This window comes from Rousettus aegyptiacus, unplaced genomic scaffold (genome assembly GCF_014176215.1).
Source record: "Rousettus aegyptiacus isolate mRouAeg1 unplaced genomic scaffold, mRouAeg1.p scaffold_m13_p_11, whole genome shotgun sequence".
NCBI classification, from domain to species: domain Eukaryota; kingdom Metazoa; phylum Chordata; class Mammalia; order Chiroptera; family Pteropodidae; genus Rousettus; species Rousettus aegyptiacus.
This window is the reverse complement of record NW_023416286.1, coordinates 43,892,045-43,914,590: the sequence shown is the minus strand read 5'-3', so window position 1 is coordinate 43,914,590 and position 22,546 is coordinate 43,892,045. Positions and strand designations below refer to the sequence as shown.

Below are 22,546 nucleotides of genomic sequence, written 5' to 3'. Positions count from 1 at the left end.
CTTTCCAAGTCATCTCATGGGGAGGTATTATAATCGTGGGTTCAGTATGCTCATGAGATCCAAATTTTCTCGTTCTAGAGTCGGATGGAAGCAGAAATACACTCACACTAACTAAATTAAAATGGAAGTGCATCAGGAGATTAAAAACTTGTTAGTGCTTTCAATAGAAGTTATTTTGATCTAATAAAAGAAATTCTCATTCCTCCGGCAAGGGGTCAGTCCTTTTCTGGAGAGGTCAAAATAATAACTCTAAGGTTGCATAGTAAGCATAGCATCGGAGCAAAGGAGGTGGAGAGTTTGGGAAATTTTTATCCTGGCGATGGCGTGGTATGATGAATCATTTTCACCCTTTGCTACAGAACACCTCTCTGGTAATTAAATTAAAGTTGTCTTGCAGATTCAGTATCTTCTTAGCTTGGACAATGCTGGAAAAACACTGCCAATTTTTGTCCTGTTGAGTTATCCAGTAATCCAGACTGTCCTTTCATATTCATGTATTGCAATATGATTGGCCTTTTGCTTACTAAATATTAACCACGTTCCTGTTGTGCCTCTCTGAGACCCAGGTCACCTTGTGCAGAATTGGGGAACGATGCAAATCTTTTGGTCACATATTGACAGAGTCTCTTATTTACCCATCCAGACTTCTAAACATTATGTGTGGATTTTACTAGTTGAACCTTTGGAAGCCAATCTTATTTCTCTTATCTCCAAGTTTTTAGAGAACTTTTAACACCTCCTACCCACACCCACAACATAATGTTCTGCTAGAGGGCAGATAAACTTCATTGTGAATAAAGATAAAACAAGATCGATGTGTTACCTATAATGTAGGTAGAGTACAGGGCATTATTTGTTATTCACTAGAAGCAGAGAATACCCCTTAAAGTGTGAAAAGAGTTTCATTTAAGGAAATTTTTTATCTTTCTAATGAGGTAAAATTATAAAATGAATTTCCCAAATAGGTAAAACAAGTTAAAAATGTAGTAGACACACAAAGTTCTCAATAAATTCTTGACAGACATTTATAGATTATTAAAGGGACAGCCACAGCCTCTGCAGCTGTTTTCAGTGAAAATAATGAGGTGTTCCCACAACATAAACCCCAGGTACTGCCATTGCAGAGATGACACTGGAACAGGTGGCTTATGACCTGGAAAGGCAACCTTTACTTTACTTCCTCACCTCACAGGCTGTTGCAGGTCAGTTCCCCCCGCCGCCCCCCCCCCAAAAAAAAAAAAACAACAGACCGAGACTTAAATTTGTGTGCAGAAATTTTACTGTAGAAATACTTTAAAAAATAATGAATAAAATAAATAAGAGAAGTAGGTGGAGGTGGGAGGAGAAGTAGGGCTGGGATACAATTTTGAATTCAAAATTTCAAGAGTCCTGAGCTAGAATGGCTCTTTCCAGAAAAACTAATGAAATTGTCTTCGGTTTCCATTTCCTATGCTCTTCTCTACTCTGGTGCCAGGTGCCCTTATTCTAGCCTCTCCTTCACCTCTTTCTCTCTCTTACATCAAACCGCTGTCGGGAAATGACATGAAATTTATTGGCATTAGGTGTAGATGACTCATAATCACTGTTTCTCCCCCTGACACTCCACAAAATGTTTAGCTTAAGTCTTTTGGTAATCAGCTATAATGCAAATGGGATTGGTCATACTCCAGGCAGTGCAAGGCAGGGGAGAACAGAATTTTTGAAGAATGTGGAAGAGACCAATATTCCTGTCCAATATTATTTTTTCTCTTCCTTTGCTAACAGAAACCCATTTTTATTTTGAGTGGTTATATGCTAAGCTAAAAAACAAACAAACAAACAAACAAAAACAAAAACAAACAAACAAACAAAAACCCTACATTTCCCAGGCTCCCATGGAGTTAGATGTGGTAATAACTGGGAGGCACATAAATAACAGTCTCTGGGAGAAGTAGAGGACAAAATTTCAAACTGAGCTGACTCAGCTGGTAAGCTTTACATTTTATTCAGCACTCCGCCTCCCTTCTCTTTTCTTTTGTTTGGTATATGAACATGATGACTGGAGAGTCAGCAAGCATTTTGAACAATGAGGTAACCTTGAGGATGATAGAGCAAAAAGGTAGAAGCAATCAAGTCCCTAGCAACTGAGTCCCTAGCGACAAAGTCCCTAGCAACTGAGTCCCTAGCGACAAAGTCCCTAGCAACTGAGTCCCTAGAAAACTCTAGAACTACTAGACCACCTACTTTCTTCATGAGAGAGAAAAATGAACTTTGACCTTGGTTAGATCACATATTTGGGTTTTCTGTCATATACAACAGAAATGAATCCTAACTGATACAGAATTTGGTTCCTAGAAGTAGGGTGCTAGAAATGACAGAACCAAAATACCAGTCCGCCTGACAGAGGAGGTGGGGAGACAGATATTAAAAATTCTTCACATATTGTAGTCTGAAAACCCTGCTGCCTTTGTTACTGCAGTGGTGTAACGTTTTGTCAATCTGTTGCCTCTTACACCTTGGAAATTAGACTACATGCTGACCAAAGTGGAAGTGTTGGGAAAATGGTAGAAAATTTGAGATTTTTGGTATGGGTGAGCTTCTTCCTGTTGCTCCCTGCAGAGTCTTACAGGAAAGAAAAACTTATATGAGAGTTAGCCATACTATATGCACAGATGGAGAGAAACATCAATTTCCTGTGGGGGATATTTCTGCTTACACTCTGTAATCTTGGTTGAACAGGAGTCTCATAATTTAGGTCTTGCAGGGTTGAAAAAGCCAAATGCTTTGTGTCCCAAACTGAAACAATTATAAATAGTGGTGTAAAATTACTGTCTTTATAAAACTGATATTCTCTCACAGGAAGTTAGGAACCTGCTGACAAAAATAAGCTTAAAAGTATTATATCCCAAACCAAGCTCATAGTACAGATGAGTCCAGGACCATCAATTTGAGAAAACAAGGCCTAGCAGAGCACAGAGGCCAGGAAATAAAAGACTAAGCTTGTCCTGCTTTAAAGCTCTTTTTAGTCTACTTTTACTTTGCATAAAACAGAATAGAAGCGAGAAGACCGGAAGCTTGGTCAGCTTCAGAGAAAACAAGATAATAATTGTAATAAACTGAAACATGGCTATCGACAGCCTGAGATTTTTTTTTCCTTTAAAGCAATCCCAGAACCCTAAAACTATACAGTGGCAGGTGGTCTATGAGGGCTATGCAACACCCCAGCACCCCAAGGGATTACTCTCCAGTATCTACTTCTGATGTGGTCATAAGAATAATGAGCTATGACAAGATATATGATAGAACCGCATGTCATCCAGATACCCTGAACATTGAGCTGGATATAATAATTTGATAAGAATTTGTAGTCTATATATAGTCCTCATGGATAATGGATAGTGAAGGGGCAGATTGTGCCAAAAACAGTTACCTAACCAATATCCATTCTCCACTTTTTTCTCACAGAACTAAAATAAATTAGAATGTTATTTTTTTGAGAAAATGTCCCTGTTTAAAAAAAAAAAAAAAAGATTGCTTTTACCAAATTCCCTTAAGCCAGGTAGTGGTGACTAATGAAGTATAAGTAGTAGTCATGAGGATCTTCCAAGAAAGCTCATTAAAAGAGGATGATTCTTCTGGGAAGTGGGTTCTTTTGCATTCCCTATTTTTTCTTCTTCCTGCCAAAAATATGGAGATAATGGTTGGACTTCTGCCAATCAGCTTGGACAACAAATCAACCTTGAATATGAAGTCATGCTCTAAGATGGTGGAGCAGAAAGGTAAAACAGGGCTGGCTCCCTTCTCACCATACCTATGTATCAGTCTTTCTTATCTGGTATCAGTTTTTTGTCTGTTTGGTTTATTTAAGAGAGAGATCAATAAATGCATTTATTAGCCACTGTGTTTTCTGGTATCTAAAGATTAATTGAATCCTGTCCTGTAGCAGGGATAAGCCCATGCATGCTTCATACTTAAGAAATTGTTCCTTGTTTATGTGGCCTATCTATAAGGCAAACTTAGTAGTCACAGAACTTGCAATCTTAGGCAGTCCCTAGACTTTGAAAGTGGAAACTCTAAAAGCCTAGGTTTAGAAGAAACTAGGGAACAAATCACAGAAATGAAGCAGGCTATGTATGGGCCTTCTAGGTTTGCTGAGCAACAGAATTGTTGATAAGCTAAGTTCAAGTACTCATGAGACAGATAGACATTAGGAAATTTGTATTTGAGCCAGTTTAATAGCAGTCTACAGAGCCTAGATGGTTGGTCCCTTAACTGTTTATCTTACGAAAAGCACAGTATCAGTTTTATTAACTAAGAGGTATAGGTCTCATGACCTATCAGAGAGAAAATTTATGGGCTCTTCTAGTTTTAGTTATGACCATATGAGAACGGAACCTATGGTCTCTTCCCCGATTTTATTTTTCTAAGGGTGTTAGAGATCTTATTGATGCTTTAACAAATTACCACAAACTTAGTGGTTATAAACAACACAAATTTATTCTCCTGTAGTTCTGAAGGTTGTAAGTCCTAAAATAGGCCATCACGGCTGTGTTTCTTCTCACTTAAGGGAAGAATCTATTCGCTTTAAGGAAGAATCTATTTCCTTTTTTGTTTGTTTGGTTTTTTTTTGTTTGTTTGTTTTGTTTTATTTTTGTTTTTGTTTTCCAGCTTATTGAGGCTTCCTTCCCACATGTCTTGGCTTGTGGCCCCATTCTAGATCTTTAAAAACAGTGTGGCATCTTTCAATCTCTCTCTGTGTCCCTCTATTCCCTTGTGCTTACCTCTAACTTTAGAACTTTCATTTTATGAAGATCCCTGTGATTACATTGCACCCACGTGGAAAATATAAAACTCTCTCCATCTCAAGATCCTTACCTTAATCATAACTGCAAAATCCCTTTTACCATATAAAGTCATGTCATTCACGTGTTGCAGAGATTAGGATAGGGACATCTCTGGGAGGTCATCATTTAGCCTAAAAACACCAAAGACAACTTAATATCCTCTTGAATACTGTTATTAGCTTATATTTCCTAAATCCTAGATATCTCCCTCTGCAAGTCTAACACGTTGTCTACATTTTTTGCCATTAAAAGTTTATCAAGAGACATCAATTAAAATAAATATCCTAATTGTAGTGTTACTGTATAGCACCATCAGCTTTTCTTTAGATTCTCTGTCAAACTCCAACTATCTTGGAGATGAGGAGAAATTGGCTGTAGGTCAATTAAGTTTCATTATGGGAGAAGTCGATACAGAAGTTGTATTACCGATGTGAGCATGCATGGGGCACTGCTGTATAGGCCTTGAGTGAGGGTGAGCCATTGGGAGTCACTTCATAACTATGAGTAGTGAGAGCATATAAAGTGTTTGGGAAGACAAAGGGCAGTAGGAAAGCAGAACCTTCTTCTTTCAAAAGTGTCTAGGGATAGTAATACTGCAAATAGCTAATACCGATCAAACTTTTATTATGTGCCAATGTAGAAGACTAAATTATTGGCCCAATTTCTTTATATTCCTTCCCATTGAAATCCATGTCTTTGACCATGTAACTTTGCAGTTCCTCAAAGTTACTTGATGTTGGGCTCATCTACATGATTTGTTTGGCCAAGATGATGTCACCTGATGAGAAGGAAGCAAGGATTAAGTGTGCTTACTTGTTTGGGTTTGTCCTCTCATGTTTTTGCCATAGGAATAGAAAAATATCCTTGCTTAGCTCTCCAGCCCAAGGAGGACGAGAAAAACACAGAGCACCCCAAAGCAATCAGCAGCTTAGAGTTGCCCCAGCTGATCCACAGACATATGAGAAACAAATTCTTATCATTGCATGCCTCTGAGATTTCTATGATTGTTCATGTTAGATTGCTTATTTTCCAAGCCAGTCAGGAATCCTTCCAAGGGTTTTACATGTACTAATTCATCTAAATTTCACATGAATCTTATGAAATAGATATTTTTTCAGATGAGGAAACTGAGGTATTGAGCCATTAAGAACTTACTCTAAGTCATTCAACTAATAAGTATTGGAGTTACAATTTGAGAATAGGTAGTATGTCCATTTAGTTCTTAACTACAGGATCATATTTAGGCCATAGCCACAGGCACGTTTCCTTTCTCTCCTCTACTCTTTATGGCCCATTTTGAACTTGTTTTAAAATATTGGGATTTAAAATTTTTTGTGAGCATATTAGATGAGAAACCTACTAGACTAAGAGTCCGGGATCGTGGATTCTGATCCCACTACCAATAAGGGATGTGAGATTACCCACATATAAACAAATATTTTCTTTGCCAATCTATCACCCACATTTTCAAGGCCTGTTCTGGTAAACAATACACTAAGAAAACCAAAGACATGTACCTCAAAATCGACCATAGTGTTACTCAGCAGAGAACCAGGGAACACCCAGTTTTAGAAGACTAGCCATATTTGAGATTTTTATAAACAATATCTTCTTTCTTAGCCTTGAACTCCTGAAAAGGAAAGTTTAATTCTTTTTGGAAACTTTTGGAAGCTGAGCTCACAGGAAGAAGATAAAGATCTAGGAGGTAAGAGGTCATCTACAGATGTGAAACTAAACATAAGTACAGGAGAGTAGGATTTTTCTGAGGCAAAGAATTGACAGAGACTAGAAGGCAAGCCCAGGAAGTTCTGATGTTTCTAAATAAAAAACAGGAGGCCAAGAAGTCTACTGAGAACCGAAGTAATAAAAGATTTAGAAATTATTGATCAGTCCTGATGAGAAAGAGAATTTTGTAAGAATTTCTTTTAATGTGACATATATGGCACCTTCTATATTTTGATTGGTAGGAAAAAAATCATTAAAAAAGCAAGCTAATAATGTTACTGTGGGAGATATCAAAGGAGTAGAGAGTTAGGAAGACTATTTCTACTGCTTAACCAATGATGATGGTCATTATCACCATCATGATCATGATAGCAATCATCATTTCTTGAACATCATATTAATTATTTTTTTTTTCAAAGAAACCCTTTCAGGGAGATACTACTATTATATCTCATTTACAAATACAAGACTTGAGACTTAGAAAGGTTAAATTATTCTCTGAAGTAACAGAGGTAGTCAATTATGGGACTGATATTCAAATACAGAAAGTTTAAATGATTGCCTCTTAACAAACAAATAAATCAACAACAACAACAAAACACTTGAAAACAGAGGAAACGTCACCATTTAAAAATGAAAAAGACAGGTGACAGATTCTCTTGGAGTTTCTCTGATAGATGGAAAGGCACACATGTTGATGGCCAATGAGGAATCTCACGATGTTTGTGAAAAGGGATAACATGGTAAGCACTAGACAGCCACATCTCCCTGCCTTGCCCAGGATGAGTACATTAGGAACCTCGGTCTTCTGTGGCTCCTACCACATTTATCTGGTCTATCCAACAGAAACTTTATCTTCTCCCTGTTTAACGCATTGCCTCTTTGCTTTTCAGAATACACCCTTATGCAGAGTGAGGGGTGGCCATGGCAGGCAGAGGGAAGGGCCTTAATCAGGGGAGAAAGCATTTGTAAGCCCAGGAGCCAGAACAGGGAGTTCTTCCCAAGACAGTAAGAAGTACCAGGGCAGCAGGAGAAGACTAAGCCAGAAGTGGCAGATAAAAACAGTCTGTAGGTGGATAAAAAAACAACTATAGATGGATATAAAAGTCTAATCTTTGGAATCAGAAAATCAAGACCAAAATAATAAGTTAGGGGTAAACTGGGTAGGCAACCTGGGTGGTTGTTTTGAATGCAGCTTAGTGCTTGATACTGGCTTTTGTAAGCCTTGGAGTTGATATGTATAAATGTGTTGGTTTTGTGTAAAGCACCAGGCTTCAGCTGGGACTGTTGGGACCATCAAGGCTTAGGCTCTGCTCTGATTGATGGGGGCCTAAACCCTGGGCTCACAGCTTGCCAATCTCTCTCTCAGGAAGCCTGCCCTTTAAACCACTAGCTGCTAGCTGGAATCCAGCCCTAAAATGAGCTGGCCGTCAGGAACCACAATGCAGTCATAATGTCACATCATAAGAATCTCCTATAACTTTCACTTCTGCTGCAGCCTTTTTTCAACCAATACCATCAGTTTTTACTCCCAGACACCAACACTTGTTTGTGCGACCTCTGACTTACCCACTATACCCACCCATTGCCTATGTCCAGGTCTGCAGTCACATCCATTTCCCCTGGCTCCATTTCTGTCACTCCCAGTCACAGGCATGTCCTCTGTGCAGAAGGAAATCGTCCCAGGACAATGGAGAGTTCTTTAAGAGTAATAAAGGTTGACAGGATGAACTGCTGCGCAAGGTACCATGTTTTTGCCTGTTTCTCTCAAATTAATTACCCCTCCCTTTTCTACTTTGATTTGTATTACAAGAAGCTGACCTCTGAAAACTACATTTCCCAGGCTCCCTTGCTAATTTGTTGAGTACAGATAATGAGCGTTATTGGCAGGAGACTGGAGTGTAGAAGGAAGGGAAGGCTCTGGAATTTCCCTTCCCCGCCTGCTTTGAGCTGCTTCTCTGAAAATGGCTATGTCTCTTCCATGGTACCAGCTCCCTCCCTTCAAACAATCCCAGCTCTTGTAGGCAGCCCCTGATACCGGCCCAGTTTTCACAGGATAGCTCAAGCTCCTAGGTTCTAATAATTCTATCTTCTTTTTGTGTTTGTCAGCTCTAGAGATGATAGCAGTTTCCTGCTAAATCTTTGGTTTGCCTCACAGCTCCTCTTTGAATTTTCAGCTGCTCCAATATTTTGTAACTATTTATTCATATGAAAATATCACTATTGACTGAACCCTGACTGATATACAATGAAAGACTAATTCAACTGGCATAGGGCAGTTGGTCTCCAACCTTTTTTGGCACCAGGGACCAGTGCTCCTATGAGAATCTAATGCCTGAAAATCTGATGTAGAACTGAGGCGGTAATGTTAGTGCTGGGGAGCGGCTGCAAATACAGATGAAGCTTCATTCGTGCTTGCTGCTCACCTCTTGCTGTGTGGCTACGTTCCTAACAGGCCACAGACCAGTACTGGTCTGCAGCTCAGGATTGGGAACGTTAATATAAGGAAAGGAAAAATTGGGAGTGAAAAGAAAAAAGGATTGCCCTGGGGTTGACCCTAATGCAGCTGCGTGAGCAGGAGGCTGAATGGGACACTCTGAGGCTTCAAACGTAGTGGTCGCTAACTTCTAGAAAATGCCCAAGGTTTCTTTCTGCCATGTAGACCAGATCAACCCTAACCAAGATTTCCCAAGAGGAGGTCGATCTGGGCCACCTTCCCTCTGTATAAGTCTAGAAATGCCTTGTTCTCAAGAAATGTTTTGTTGAGCTTCAAATACTGTCATAAAATATCTTCATCACAATAAAAATGCAAAGCGCAAAGTTGCCGTTCTGCACCACATCACAGAAGGATGCGGAAACATTATTCAAATGTGTTCAGGGCAATTGCTGCACATGCACTTGCAGGCTGACTGGGACTTAAAAATAGCACATTCCATTAAAAGAAAAAAGAAAGGCTCTTTGGTAACAAAATAAGTGACTGTTCTCTTTGTTTCTTTTTGTACAGACACCAGCCCCCTCACGAGACTCTTTGCAGAGTTGCAGTTTTCCAGGAAATGTAAGGGACAAGCAGTAATTATAAGATGACCTGGGGTTGGGGACAGAAAAGCCAGGGACAGAAGAGCTTAGGACCACTGTCCGCCTCCTGTTGCTTTTATCTCCACACCCGCCTGCACAACTTACCTGCCAGTGCATGGGTACCCGGGACTGATGGCACTACATGGGACTGTCTAAAGAAATGCTGCAATGTGTGGTATTGGAAAGGGAAGGAATACTTTGTAGAAAGTTCAAGTTGTCAATGATTTTGAGGTTGTTTTTTTTTTTCACTCATTCATTCATATTACAAATGGAGAACGCAGACTCAGAAGACATGAGTGACTTATCTAGGGTCCCTCAGCTAGTTAGGGGTGGAACAAAAACTTGGGGTCCCAAACTCATGTTCTTTACACTCTAATTTAGTATAGTGGTGAGTCTAAGGAAGGTAGGTTTAATAACTTGAATTTCAATTTTTCATCCCCACATACATCAATAAAGGTGGAATAGCTGATAGATAGATGATAGATAGATAGATAGATAGATAGATAGATAGATAGATAGATAGATGATAGATAGATAGATAGATAGAATAGAATATTTATCCTCAAAAGATATCACAAGAAGGCTCCCATTTAGAATTTGTTGTGTTAGAGGAGTACACAGAGTATTAGACAAAAACTGAAAAATTTTAGTGCCAGTCCTTTTTGACTACTTACTTCTAGATGATGAAATTGGGGCATATGATCTCTCTGAACTTCATTTGCCTCATTAACAAATTGGGCATAAATACATGAACCATAACTGTTTTGTATGGTGGTATGCTGCTAAAATAAATCAAAGCATAGAAAAATGTGAAAAATAGATGTTTATAGATGTTAGGAAAAAACCAGAGTCAGGAAACTTTTTCTGAAGGGCCAGACAGTAAATATTTTAGGCTTTGAAACCAAATACAGTCTCTATCGCAACTACTCAACTCTGCTATTTTAGCACAAAAGCAGCCAGGGATAATACCCAAATGAATGAATGTGGCTATGTTCCAATATAACTTTATATACAAAACATGCAGAGGGTCGAATTTAGCCTGTGGACCATAGGTTGCTAATCGCTAGGAGAAAGTTCTCCCACTTTGTTCAATGCACCTTCACTGAAAAAACCTCCTTGCCTCCTCCTCCACGTCCCTTTCCTAGCCCAGGGCTCGATGACTCAGCCCAAGACTTATTTTAGATCACAAGCTTTTTAAGGTAAAACATAGCTCACTAGAAGGTTTTAAGACACATAGTCATCTGCTCCAGAGAGGAAAAAAAAAAGCTAAAAGCACATTTATAACCATTTATAACCACAGTCACAGCCATCTTTCTTTATGAATATGTTTATGTCTGTTTTTGGACACACAGCTGCATATATAAAGTGATATAGAAAAAGAGCTGTAGCTGTGGATAGAAAAATGTATCAGTGGATTTCTTTGAAGCTATAATGGAGGACTAGATATAAGCATAAATAACAACACTTTATATTTATATCCCTTTTTAAAGCACATTCACATTTACTTTCGCTATCACCATGAGATTATGAGGGAGTTTTGACAGATTTAAGAGGAAACAGGTACTTAGCTAGAGTCATAATCCGACTGGTTGCAGATCTTGGAGTCATTCACACTTAGAGGCTCTGTCTTGTGAACCCAATCAAGCACTTTCCCCTCAGACTGAGATCTGCACTTGGCCATGGAGTGGGACTTTAGTCATGGCCATCCTTCTTATCAACTCCCTACCAGAATGTCATTAAATCAATCTTTGATGATATTACCTTCTTATTCCTTGATTAAAATTATGACTGTTAAATTTAAATGAAGAATATTTTATCACGGGTTCCCAACCCCCGGACTATGACAGTATGAGTCCGTGGCCTGTTCGGAACTGGCCACACTGCAGGAGGTGAGCAGTGGGCAACCAAGCCGAAGCTTCATTTGTATTGGCAGCTGCTCCCCAGCATGCTCCCCAGCATTAGCATCACCGCTTCAGCTCCACATCAGATCATCAGGCATTAGATTCCGATAGGAGCACTGGTCTCTGGTGTCAAAAAACTGGGGCCCGCCGTTCAGTTGCTCTGGGACAGGAATGAGAACACGTAAATCAATCATCGGAAAGAATGGAGGTTTGATTATTTCTTGGCCCCTGGGTAAGCTGATCATGTGTGAGTGGCCTGAAATTAGAAATGCCCCTCAAGCTAAAAGCATAAAGTTAGATATGTCTTTGATTTCCACTGAATTTATGATGGGAGTCCCCGCTCTTGGAACAGAAGAGGTAAGCATCTGCAGCTGGCTTCAGAAGAAGGCTGAGGAATGCAGCCAAATACTGACTTCATCTTAGAAGGAGTGAAGAAGCTTCATGGTGGGTTGGAACAACTAAATCAGGTAGCTAATGAATATGCCTCAGATAGCTAAAAAGGACACCAACATGGAGATCATGCTTCTATGACTGGGCCACACAGATCACCTAGAGGAAAAGAAATTGCTTATAATGACGTGTAGGCTAGTTTCGACCCCAGGGGAAATCGTAGGGTCACATAAAAAAGTGCCTTCTTCTCAGATGGAGCCTGATGTTGATGACCACCCTGGGGGTTAGAAAGGCTGAAAAGAGCCAAAAAGTGCTCTGCATTACTAACATGACATGCATATCTATATTAAGCTGTAGTCTTATACTTTTTTCTAGCATCCATCTGAAACCAGCATTAGTTGAAATCTAAGTTTGAAATCATAGAGAAGGGAGAACAGGCTAAGCACAATCTGTAATAACATGTGGTCTGTAAGTATTTATTGTAATAAATTGAATTTGAATGCAAAATTTGTCAAGCACTACTTGTACTTAAAATCTCTGATGATTATATTTCTTTCAATATTTGTTGCTTTATGTAACCCTATGGTTCACATATACGTAATGCTTGCTTTTGTAAGGAAAAAAGCAAGGACTTCTAATTAGGAAGCTGAAGACATTTTCTCTTAGGGATATTATAATATATTAAGATTCTTAAAGAACAATAGTATTCCAGAATATGTGGTCTAAAATAGTCCTTTACGACTTGTAAAAGCCAGCCAACAATGCTGTGGAGCATTGTTTCTCTGAAAAGTTGTTCTAAGCAACTCATTTATAAATGGCTGCCATCTCAGAGGTTCATTTTTAAGTTTAGGACCACTGATCTGTGTGTATGTGTGTGTGTGTGTGTGTGTGTGTGTGTGTGTGTGTGTGTTTATTAAATGCCTCTGGACTCCCCTTGCTGTCCTGCAGAATGAAAACCCACTCTTTCAGAAGCCTAATCCTCAGATAATTATTTTTTTAAAGTCCTCCTGTGAATATACTCACTTATTTCCATTGCTTCCCATCTCCCACCAGATGAAAAATTGTTTGCCAGGACTAAATGCTTCCAGCACCACCTTCTACTCTCAGCCTATTATATTCCCTGAAGAAATCTGTAGTGCTGCCCATGGGCTTTATTTCTATTGTGTGGAGTAAATAGAATCATTGAAGCTATATTTCCTTTCTATTTTAAATAGCAACAAAAAAGGAAATGAGGGAGAAGAGGACTCATGTGACTATTTTCTGATTATACTCACAATTAGGGAGATGGAAACCACCCCAGGGAAGGCAATGAAGGACTTCGGTGAACATCTACACATCGCAACCTTCCAACTCAGTCGACTGGTCACTTCAGTGGGGAGAATATCCCAGTTGAAATATAGGTCCGACTAGCAGGTTTTACTTCTACCCCTTCTCCAAATTTGAACCTCTACTTCTTGGGGGCAAAGGGAAGAAGGGGAGGCTATTAGAAAAACATGTGTTAAATGTATACCAAATCATTAAAAATAAGATAGAAAAAAGAAAGGAAGAAAAAGAAACTCAACTTTTCTCTTTTACTTATGAATCCCACAAGGAAATAGATGCCAGGGTTCGTCTTCCTTGCTACCCCCTTTAGTCTTACTGTGGGTGCACAGAATCACTTTTGCCATCTCTAACTATATCTTTCATATAAATCAAGACCCCCTGCTCCTCAGAGCTCCTGGGCCTAAATTTATTTTCTCACAATTCCCCATAGAATACTAGAATATACAAAAATTGGGGCTAGAAGATTTTGTTTCTTATATTAAAAGAAAAACAAACAAAACAAAAACAAAAAGGTGGTGTGATTTGCCAAGTTATCCAGCTCAGCGCTTCACAAAGAGAACTTAGTGGATATTTCCCCTGGGGCAAAAATGAAGTGATTTATGCTGATTCATTGAGAAAGAGGATGATTGTATGTTTGCTTGAGAGGCCAGAGAAGTCAGGGGTCAGAAGAGAAGCTGAACAATCAAGATTGTCCATCCATATAGTTCATAATATCTGCAATATGATGGAGAAACTATATGGAACTTTAAGTGAGAAAACGCGCAAGCAAATTCTAGCTGTACCACTAGTACATAATAATTGTATGACTTTGAAATGACATTTACACTTTCTGAAGCTCAGTTTTTTTTTACTGATATGTACATTAGGGATAACAAGTGTTCTAGTTAGTTTCAAAGTATTTTATGATAAATGGGAAAATGCATTAAAAACATTGTGAAAACTGTAAAGTGAGATGAAAACAAAGGTTTTAACAGTTCATAAGGGGCTTAAGCAATCCAGGTGTAGGTCCTGATTTCCAGCCTTACAAAAAATGAATTCTGAATAAAATTGTTATTGAGGCTTAGCTAACATATAAGTAGTTGTTTTAGCTATATAACAAACTTATTAGTTTGGTCTTTTCCTGTTCATTAGTTACATTCCATAGCATTGCTATTGGGTTACTTAGCATATAAATTGATAAATGAACCATTGTTCTAATTTAATTAGATTTGGAACAATATTTTCAGCACACAATGACTTTCTAATTTATAAATTTACTTTTAGGTTTTTGATTTGGTATGGGTGAGTTCATAGTTCACAGTTATATAACATTTCATAGTTTACCAAACAGTTTCCCATGATTTTAACTCATTTTATTCTCTCGAAAACTCTATGAAGTTTATAGAGCATGGATTATTATATCTATTTTGCAGATGATAAAGCAAAGACTTACAGAGTTTAAATGACTTTCCCGAAGTCACACAGAAAGTGACCAGATGCAGGCCAGGAATCCATAAGGGAGACAACGCTCCCCATTGCATAAGAGCACTCGTCCTTAATTCAAGACCCTAATACCACCACTTGATCTTCTCACACCTGAAAGATTTAGGCTACTTGTTGCCAGCATGAGAAGTGGTGGGTTTGTAAATTCATAAATTGCTGCAACACTGCCACGCAAATAATGGTAACAGCCATCTCTCTTTTTGCTGAAGGGGAAAGATGGTGAGGCTAGCAGTCACGCACCTGAATTTCTAGTTCCATCTGGATAAATATTTGATCTCTAAGGTGCCTCAACAACAGGTTCCCTGGGATACTTTTTAAAATGTGGTTCTACAATTTTTTCCCTGGGGTCATCATTATCCTACACTTGCATTACGGGCAATTTATTTTTCTCTTCGTCCTATGGCCCAGCCACAGATATGAGAAAGAGCAACCAAAATGGAAGCCACCGTGACCTTTACCACCAAATCTTGATAGGGATTATACTATTATTTCTGTTTTGTTCTATTGGTTGCGCAGACTAACATTGGTCTGTCATCTGACCCAGGAGACAGGAACTATGGGGCTTTCTTAGAGTCTGGCTATCCCACTTAAAGTGGGGATGGAGTATTAGTGGCTTCACAGATGTTGTTCAGGACATCAAGGGGCAAGTACTATTAAAGAAAAAATGACCTTTCTCTCTGGATCCCAGGAAGCAGCCACGATTGCAGCATTCCTCCTGCCACCATAGTAAGGAAGAATGAGACAGGTTCTACAAATAAGGTTCCACATGCCCATGGGGAACTGTGGAATCATTTCCCCTGGTGTCTGTGACCCTGAGAAGCAGAGGGCCCAGGACAATCTCTCTGTTGTTGTGAGAGAATATAGTTACAGGTGATGTGAAGACCACTCTTGCTGGAGGCCAGATACAGGCCTGGTATTGTGATGCTCTTGAAGCCAGTTTGGGTTCTTTCTGAGAGATGACAGTGGTCATCAAAACGTTGGAGATGAGTGAGGATTAGCTATAGTTCTGCAATCTTGCTATGAAATTATCATGAAAACAAGTCTTAAAGAAAAAAAATAAAAATTAAGCAAGAAAAAGAAAACAAGTCTTAGACTAAATTGTTCCCTACATTTGGACATTTACTAATTAAACATTCATTAGCAAGTAGGCATAAAGCAATGTGATAAATTCCAGCCTTCAGTCCTCAAAGTTGATTGAACCAATCCTGAATAAAAACCTCACTTACAGCAGATAGAACAATATCCTAAAGACAGGATTTTGTTGTCAGTCGAGTAGGTTTATATAACCAGACTCTTCTAATCCTACAGCTGGTCACAGGATCATGTAGCGATCAAGCCCCCAGTGTTATGCTTTAGAGAAAAAGTTGCAAAGGAGTAAGATATTTAAGCAAAATTGACAGATGTCTCTGCAATATTCTAACCATACCACACACTTTGAATACCACTAATCTCATTTTTGAGAACCCATCATGCTAATTCCTGAAATCTCTGATGGTGGCAGATAAAGATACCTGAAGTAACTGTCACATTATTCATATATTAATATGACAATATTTTCAAAGCATTCAACTCAGTGCCTAGTATAAAGTAAACACTATGTATTTGTTCAGTTTGAATAAAAGAAAAAAATAGAATGTGCCAGCTTACAATGCCAGGAGTATGAGTTCCAGAATAAAGCAACCGACTATCCTAAAATAGACTTTTAACCAATACACAAATTATATCACACTGTTTAGGCCGATGTAATTTTAAGTAACTTACAGAATCCATGGAGGTGCTAAACAGTGTGATATGATTTGTGTTAGTTAAAATTATATTTTTCAAACAAAATTTATAGGTGGCCAAAGATCAGATGTGGAGAGCTGCATCTCAGGTGCTCGCGGAGGACAGAGGATGGGTGCAGACCTGGCTGCTTCCCCTGCTGATGCCACAGAAGCCCCCCTGAAAGCCTGAAGAAAGGATGAGCCTGACAAGATGAAAATTGCTCCAAGTGAGTAAATTAAATTCTCTGTTCCACAGGTTTGGGAAAAAAGCGATAATTGCTCCAGCTTGTAAACTTCTTTCATAAGTTCTTTCAGATTTTACAGTGGCATTGGTCATTCCCCTAGGGATATGCTCAGCACTGTGGGATACTCTGCATTCTATACGCCAATATCCCTTAACCTAAAGGCTATGCACTTTATCAGATTTTAATTTCCATCCCATTACCCCAAATATGATGTTATAATCCCTTTATTGAGTTTTGGGTGGGAAATAACTATTTACATTCTTTATGCCCTTGATACATTCTCTCCCAAATAAATCCTCATTGCCCCCTCTCTCTATGGTAATCAGCAAGTCTCTCCCTCCAGTGATAGCAGCTGTGTCTAAACCACCCATCTGCTGTCTTTCTGGGGCACTGCCACATTCTGCTTCATGCCCACTTGCAAGTATATCACATTTCTATTTAGAAACATTCTGTCTACCCTGGTTATTTTTAGCTACTTATCAGTGTATACCTCTTTGGCATTCAACGGCATTGCCGAACTGTCCTGCCCACAGTCTATAAACTGGGCCAACAATGGGTCGAGATTGTAAAATTGAGAGAGTAAGTAAAGCTTCTGGCAGCTGATGCATTCAACCATGGGGATGGGGCTGGTAGGATGGAGGTAAGGGGACAGGATGCCTCAGTCCACTTCAGCACCTATAACAGAATACTGGGTGGCTTATCAACAACAAAAATGTATTTCTGACAGTTTTAGAAGCTGTGGTTGAGTTCTGCTGAGAGCTTTCTGGGTTACTGTTTCTCTTTGATCCTCAGGTGATAAAGAGGCCCAGAGGAGAGCTCATAAGAGTAATTTTTTATAAGAGCTCCATCTTCATGACCTAATTGTCTCCTAAGTGTCCCACCTCCTAAAACCACCATATTGAAAGCTAGGGTTTCAACCTGTGAATTTTGAGGTGATATAAACCTTCAGTTCATAACACAGGGCAAAGGAAAGAAATACAAAGTTAAGTGCTATGAGCTCTGCTCATATGTCAGCAAAGTGAAGATTCACACAGGTTAATGAGTATACACGATGCCTTTATTTATTTATTTATTTATTTATTTATTTATTTATTTATTGTTTATTTATTATTTATGGCTACAGCACCTGGTCTTCCTAGGTGGTCTCTCATCCAAGTACTAACCAGGCCCGATGCTGCTTAGCTAACCCTGCTTAGCTTCCAAGATCAGACATCGGACTTGTTCAGGGTGGCATGGCTGTAGACCATGGATGGACCCTGGCTCCACTGGGGCACAAATCCAGGACCTTTTGTGTGTAAAGCAGATGTGCTAATCGCTACACTATGGAACCACAACCCCGCCTTTTTTAAATTTAAGTAAAATTTGCATAACAAAATTAACCATTTTAAACTAAAGTGTATAATTTAGTGTTATTTCTAACATTTATAATGTTGTATAACCACTACCTCTATTTGTTACAGAATATTTTCATCTACACAAAGCAAAACCTGATACCCACCATCAGGACCCACTATCCCCTCCCCACAGATTTACCTATTCTAGATATTTTATATCAATGGAATTATACAATATGTGTCTAACTTCTTCTGCTGAACATAACATTCTCAAAGTTTATCCACACTGTAACATACATCAGAACTTCATTTATTTTTATGGCTGAATAGTATTCCATTGTATGTATATACGATATTTTGTTTATCCATTTATTCACTGATGAGCATTTGAGTTGTTTTTACCTTTTGGCTATTGTGAATTACGCTGCTTTGAATATCCATGTAAGAATATTTCCTGGAGTACCTGTTTACAATTATTTTTGGTATATACCTGGGAGAGGAGTTGCTGAGTCACATGGTAGTTCTGTGCTTCACTTTTTGAGGAGCTACCAAATTGTTTGCCACAGCAGCTGCACCATTTAACATTCTCACCAGGAACGTATAAGAGGTATAAGCGTTCTCATTTCTCCACTTTCTTGCAAAACTTATTTTCTGCTTGTAAAAAACTTTTAAAATTATAGCCACCCTAGAGGGTGTGAAGTGATAGCTCATTATGATTTTATTTTGTTGTTATGGACTGTAAGTTTGTATTCCTCTGAAATTAATATGTTGAAATCGTAATCCCTAACGTGATGGATGATATTTGGAGATGGGATCTTTGGGAGGTAATTGGGTTATGAGGCAAGAGCCTTTCTTCCATGAGAGGACACAGCAAGAAGGTGGCTGTCTGTAAACAAGGAAAAGGTCTTTCACCAGAACCTGACCGTGCTAGCACCTCGATCTTGGATTCCTCAGCCTAGCAGTTGTTCAGAGTGAGTGAGGCCAGAGTGTCTGGGAAGAGCAGGTGATTTTGAAGTACACATAACTGCTCTGAATGAGGATATGAAAACTTTTTTACTTAAGTTCTGTGATCTCTGTTACCACATTGCCAGGAGCCAGAGTGCAGGACCTTCTCTGGGTGAGGACAGCAGTAGAGAAAGATGGTTAATATCTGGGGTAGCAGGTGAGAGACTTGATTTTCTGATAGATGGCATAATGAAATGATGGTGCCACAGACTTCTGTGGACTCAAATGGAATTGTAATTTCCCTCCAGTGACCGAAAGTGATACAGAGAACAGCTTCTTATGAGATTTGCAGGGACAAAGGACTTGCAATTTCTTTACTTCCTATTGCTAAACAAATTATGCCGTTTGTTTTTCTTGATTCATAATTAAATTCCTTTTTCCTACATAGTGGCCAGAGTATTTAGAACTCAAGGAATAGCAAGCTTAGACTAGATGGAGCAGATGTCCTGTTTTTAGATAAGGGTTTGCTCCTAGAAAGAAAGGACAATTTGCTATAATGTTGCCACTTTCTTTTTCTTACAGAAACTCGAGTACAGAGATTACATAAAACAGCAATCCAAACTTTCCTTTCCTACTGTGACTATGGGAGGCAGCCGTGCTGAATGCATACAATGTTATGGAGGGATGATCAATGCATTAAAAAAGAGATGTTATGTGAGGACGCCAAATCCCAGATGCATTTATAAATCTTCCCAATAAACTGAGGCTAGAGTGCTATTCTTCCTTGAAGAGTTTAAAAAGAAAGAAAATTTTCAAGGCAGAGAAAAATTAGGAACTCTAAAATATCTTTCTTTTAAATGAGAGTAAGAAATTGGTTCATACTTTAAAGCAAAAAAATTAAACTTCTAGGGTCCTTGTATCTACTACTCTAAAACAAACATGGAGCAACCAGAAACAAAGAGAAGACACATCTCATTGCTCATCTAAAAAAGAATGAGCTAATGACCTTTAGTGATGCAAAATTATGCAATCAGAAAGATGGAGAGCAAATACCCTTAATTTGAAGGCTACACATTTTGTTCACCTCCTGCTGATCTCAGGTCTCATTTTTGCTGAACTCATCTGTCTGCCATGAAATTATCGTTTCTCCCCAGTGAACTAGTAATGAAGAGAACTAAAATTCAATTTAAAAGTGGGAGTTACTACATAATACCATTGTTGATGATGGATTATAGGATTTAAAGGAATGTCTACATCATAACTTTTTTAAGGTTATAAACTATCAGAAAGAAATGTCCTTTGTAACATCCTAATGCAGAAGAAGCCTAACATGTTTTTGAAAAAGTAGCTGCTTATGAGACTTAATCATCATCTCATGGACAAGAAAGGCTGAAATCCTGTCATTTAATATCAAAGCCTCCCCTCACTACTACCACCACCACCACCAAGGAAAAATGCATTGGATCTGGGTGGGTAAAAAAAATGATCATATCTCAACTGAGGATGTTGACAATCATACATCTGTGGCAGAGACTACTAGTGTTTACCAAACGAGTTTCCTCTCCCTTCTGGACCACAGCCAGATTACATTTCCCAGGCTCTGCCTTGCCTATATGGTTACGTGACTAGATGTCAGGACATGGCATGTGATTGGAAGTAATGTCTACTATTTCCAAGTCCTGTCCATTATATCTTTAATTCAATAGAGTCCGTGCTGTTTCCTCATACTCTCCTTGAAAATCACAGGTAAATATGACCTAGGTAGAAGACGGAAGGAACCGGGTCTCTGAACAATTAAATAGAAGCTGTCTACTGATCAGATACATACTTCTGGATTTTACATGAGTGAGAAACAATCTCCTATTAGGGTAAGCCACTGAGATTTTGAAATTTATCTATTATATAAGTGGTGAACATTAATTTTATTACTTTGGCTTGATTGGCAAATAGTTTTGAAAAGTGGGTAAGAACATGGGCTTTGGTGTCAGATAGACCTGAGTTTGAATGCCTGCTCTGCCAATCTTGGCCGTGTAAACTTGGGCAAGTTGCTTAATCTTTCTGAGCCTCAGTTCTCTCATCTGTGAAGAAAGATAACAATGCCCCTGAGGGTTCTGGTACTAATTCCAATGTGTGTAGTGTTCCGCCCTCCTCATCCTGCCCCCATACCACTAATTTTGGTGTCCTACAATTCAACTCAATTCTGACACTACCTGGAGATGTTATCAGCTCCCACAGGTTAAGGGCATAGTCCTACAAATCTGCTTCCCTCCACATTTCAGGCTCCAATCTCAAGTCCAGGTTGTTACCTGTGCTCCTGACCAATTGTCCATAAATTGATGTTCACATGCCCCCTTGAGTTCCATTAATTTGCTAGAGTGGCTTACAAAACTCAGGGAACTCGTTTACTTACTAGATTACCAATTTATTACAAAGGATATTAAAGGATACAAATTTAGAGCCTGGAGAAGAGATGCATGGGGCAAGGGCTGGGGAAAGGTCAGGGAGTTTCCCTGACTTCGCCAAGCATGCCCTCTGCCAGCACCTCCATGTGTTCACCACTCTTGAAGCTCTCCGAACTCATGCTTTTTGGTTTTTTAAGGAGGCTTCATTACACAGGCACGATGATTAAATCATTGACCATTGGTGACTACTTCTAGCCCCTCTTCTCTCCTTGGAAGTCAGGGTGAAGGAGGTGGTGGTGGGACTAAAAATTCCAACCTTCTAATCACATGGTTGGTTTCCTAGCAACCAGGCCCCATCCTTAGCTGCTTTCCAAAAGTCATCTCATTAACATAACAAAAGGCACCTTTATTGCTCTTGGCACTTAGTAAATTCTAAGGATTTTATGAGCTCAGCAGGGAAACAGAAGACCAAATATATATTTCTTATTATAAATCACCATATCACACCACCTTGTGATATTATTCTCACATTACTGTGAGAAGGTAATAAAATCATAAGTGTCAGGTGTCTGCATAGGTCTGGCACATGATAGATGCTTACACTCCTCTTTTCCTTATCAATTCATTCCATTCAAGAAATAGATGCAGCCTTGGTTCGAGCCGACTTGCCAAAGATTAGGGACTCAGAATTTGGAAATCATTACATGAAATTATACATCTATAGTATTTTTAATCTAATGCAGAGATTATAAATTAGAGGCCTATGGGCTGAATTCAGCCTTCAGCCATATTTTGCGTGTATACAGTGTTACAGGCTTTTAATTTAAATGCCAATATTTAAAAATCACAACGAAAATCTAATTTCTAGCATTTTAAAAAATAATTAAATCATCCGGAACATTGAGCGCATATACTCGCCTCAATCACAATGGGGTGAGAAAGATACAAAACCCCATGCGCTTTTTACCATGTGCCAGGTACTGTACTAAACATTTTGCCTATAATGTAATTTAATCCTTACAACAGATTTATGAGAGAGGTACTCTTATCAGTCATATTATTTAGAAAAGAAAACTGAGGCATGAGAAGATTAAGCAACTTGCCCGAGGTCATGGCAATTAGAAGAGGCAGAGATGGG

General features: G+C 38.9%; 1 protein-coding gene across 4 annotated transcripts in view; it reads left to right on the top strand.

Annotated features, from left to right (window-relative positions):
- The window catches only part of ZMAT4 (zinc finger matrin-type 4), a 413,400-nt gene extending 392,536 nt beyond the window's left edge, over nucleotides 1-20,864 (top strand). For 3 of the 4 annotated variants that reach the window (XM_016127417.2, XM_016127418.2, XM_016127420.2), the window contains 2 exons: nucleotides 16,557-16,709; nucleotides 20,753-20,863. In XM_016127417.2, coding sequence (XP_015982903.1) covers nucleotides 16,557-16,644 — 88 coding nt within the window. In that variant the 3' untranslated portion in view covers nucleotides 16,645-16,709; nucleotides 20,753-20,863. Of the gene's footprint in view, nucleotides 1-16,556; nucleotides 16,710-20,752 lie in introns of all 4 variants that reach the window. The other variant, XM_016127422.2, reaches the window with a different exon arrangement.
- The last annotated feature ends 1,682 nt before the right edge of the window (nucleotides 20,865-22,546 follow it).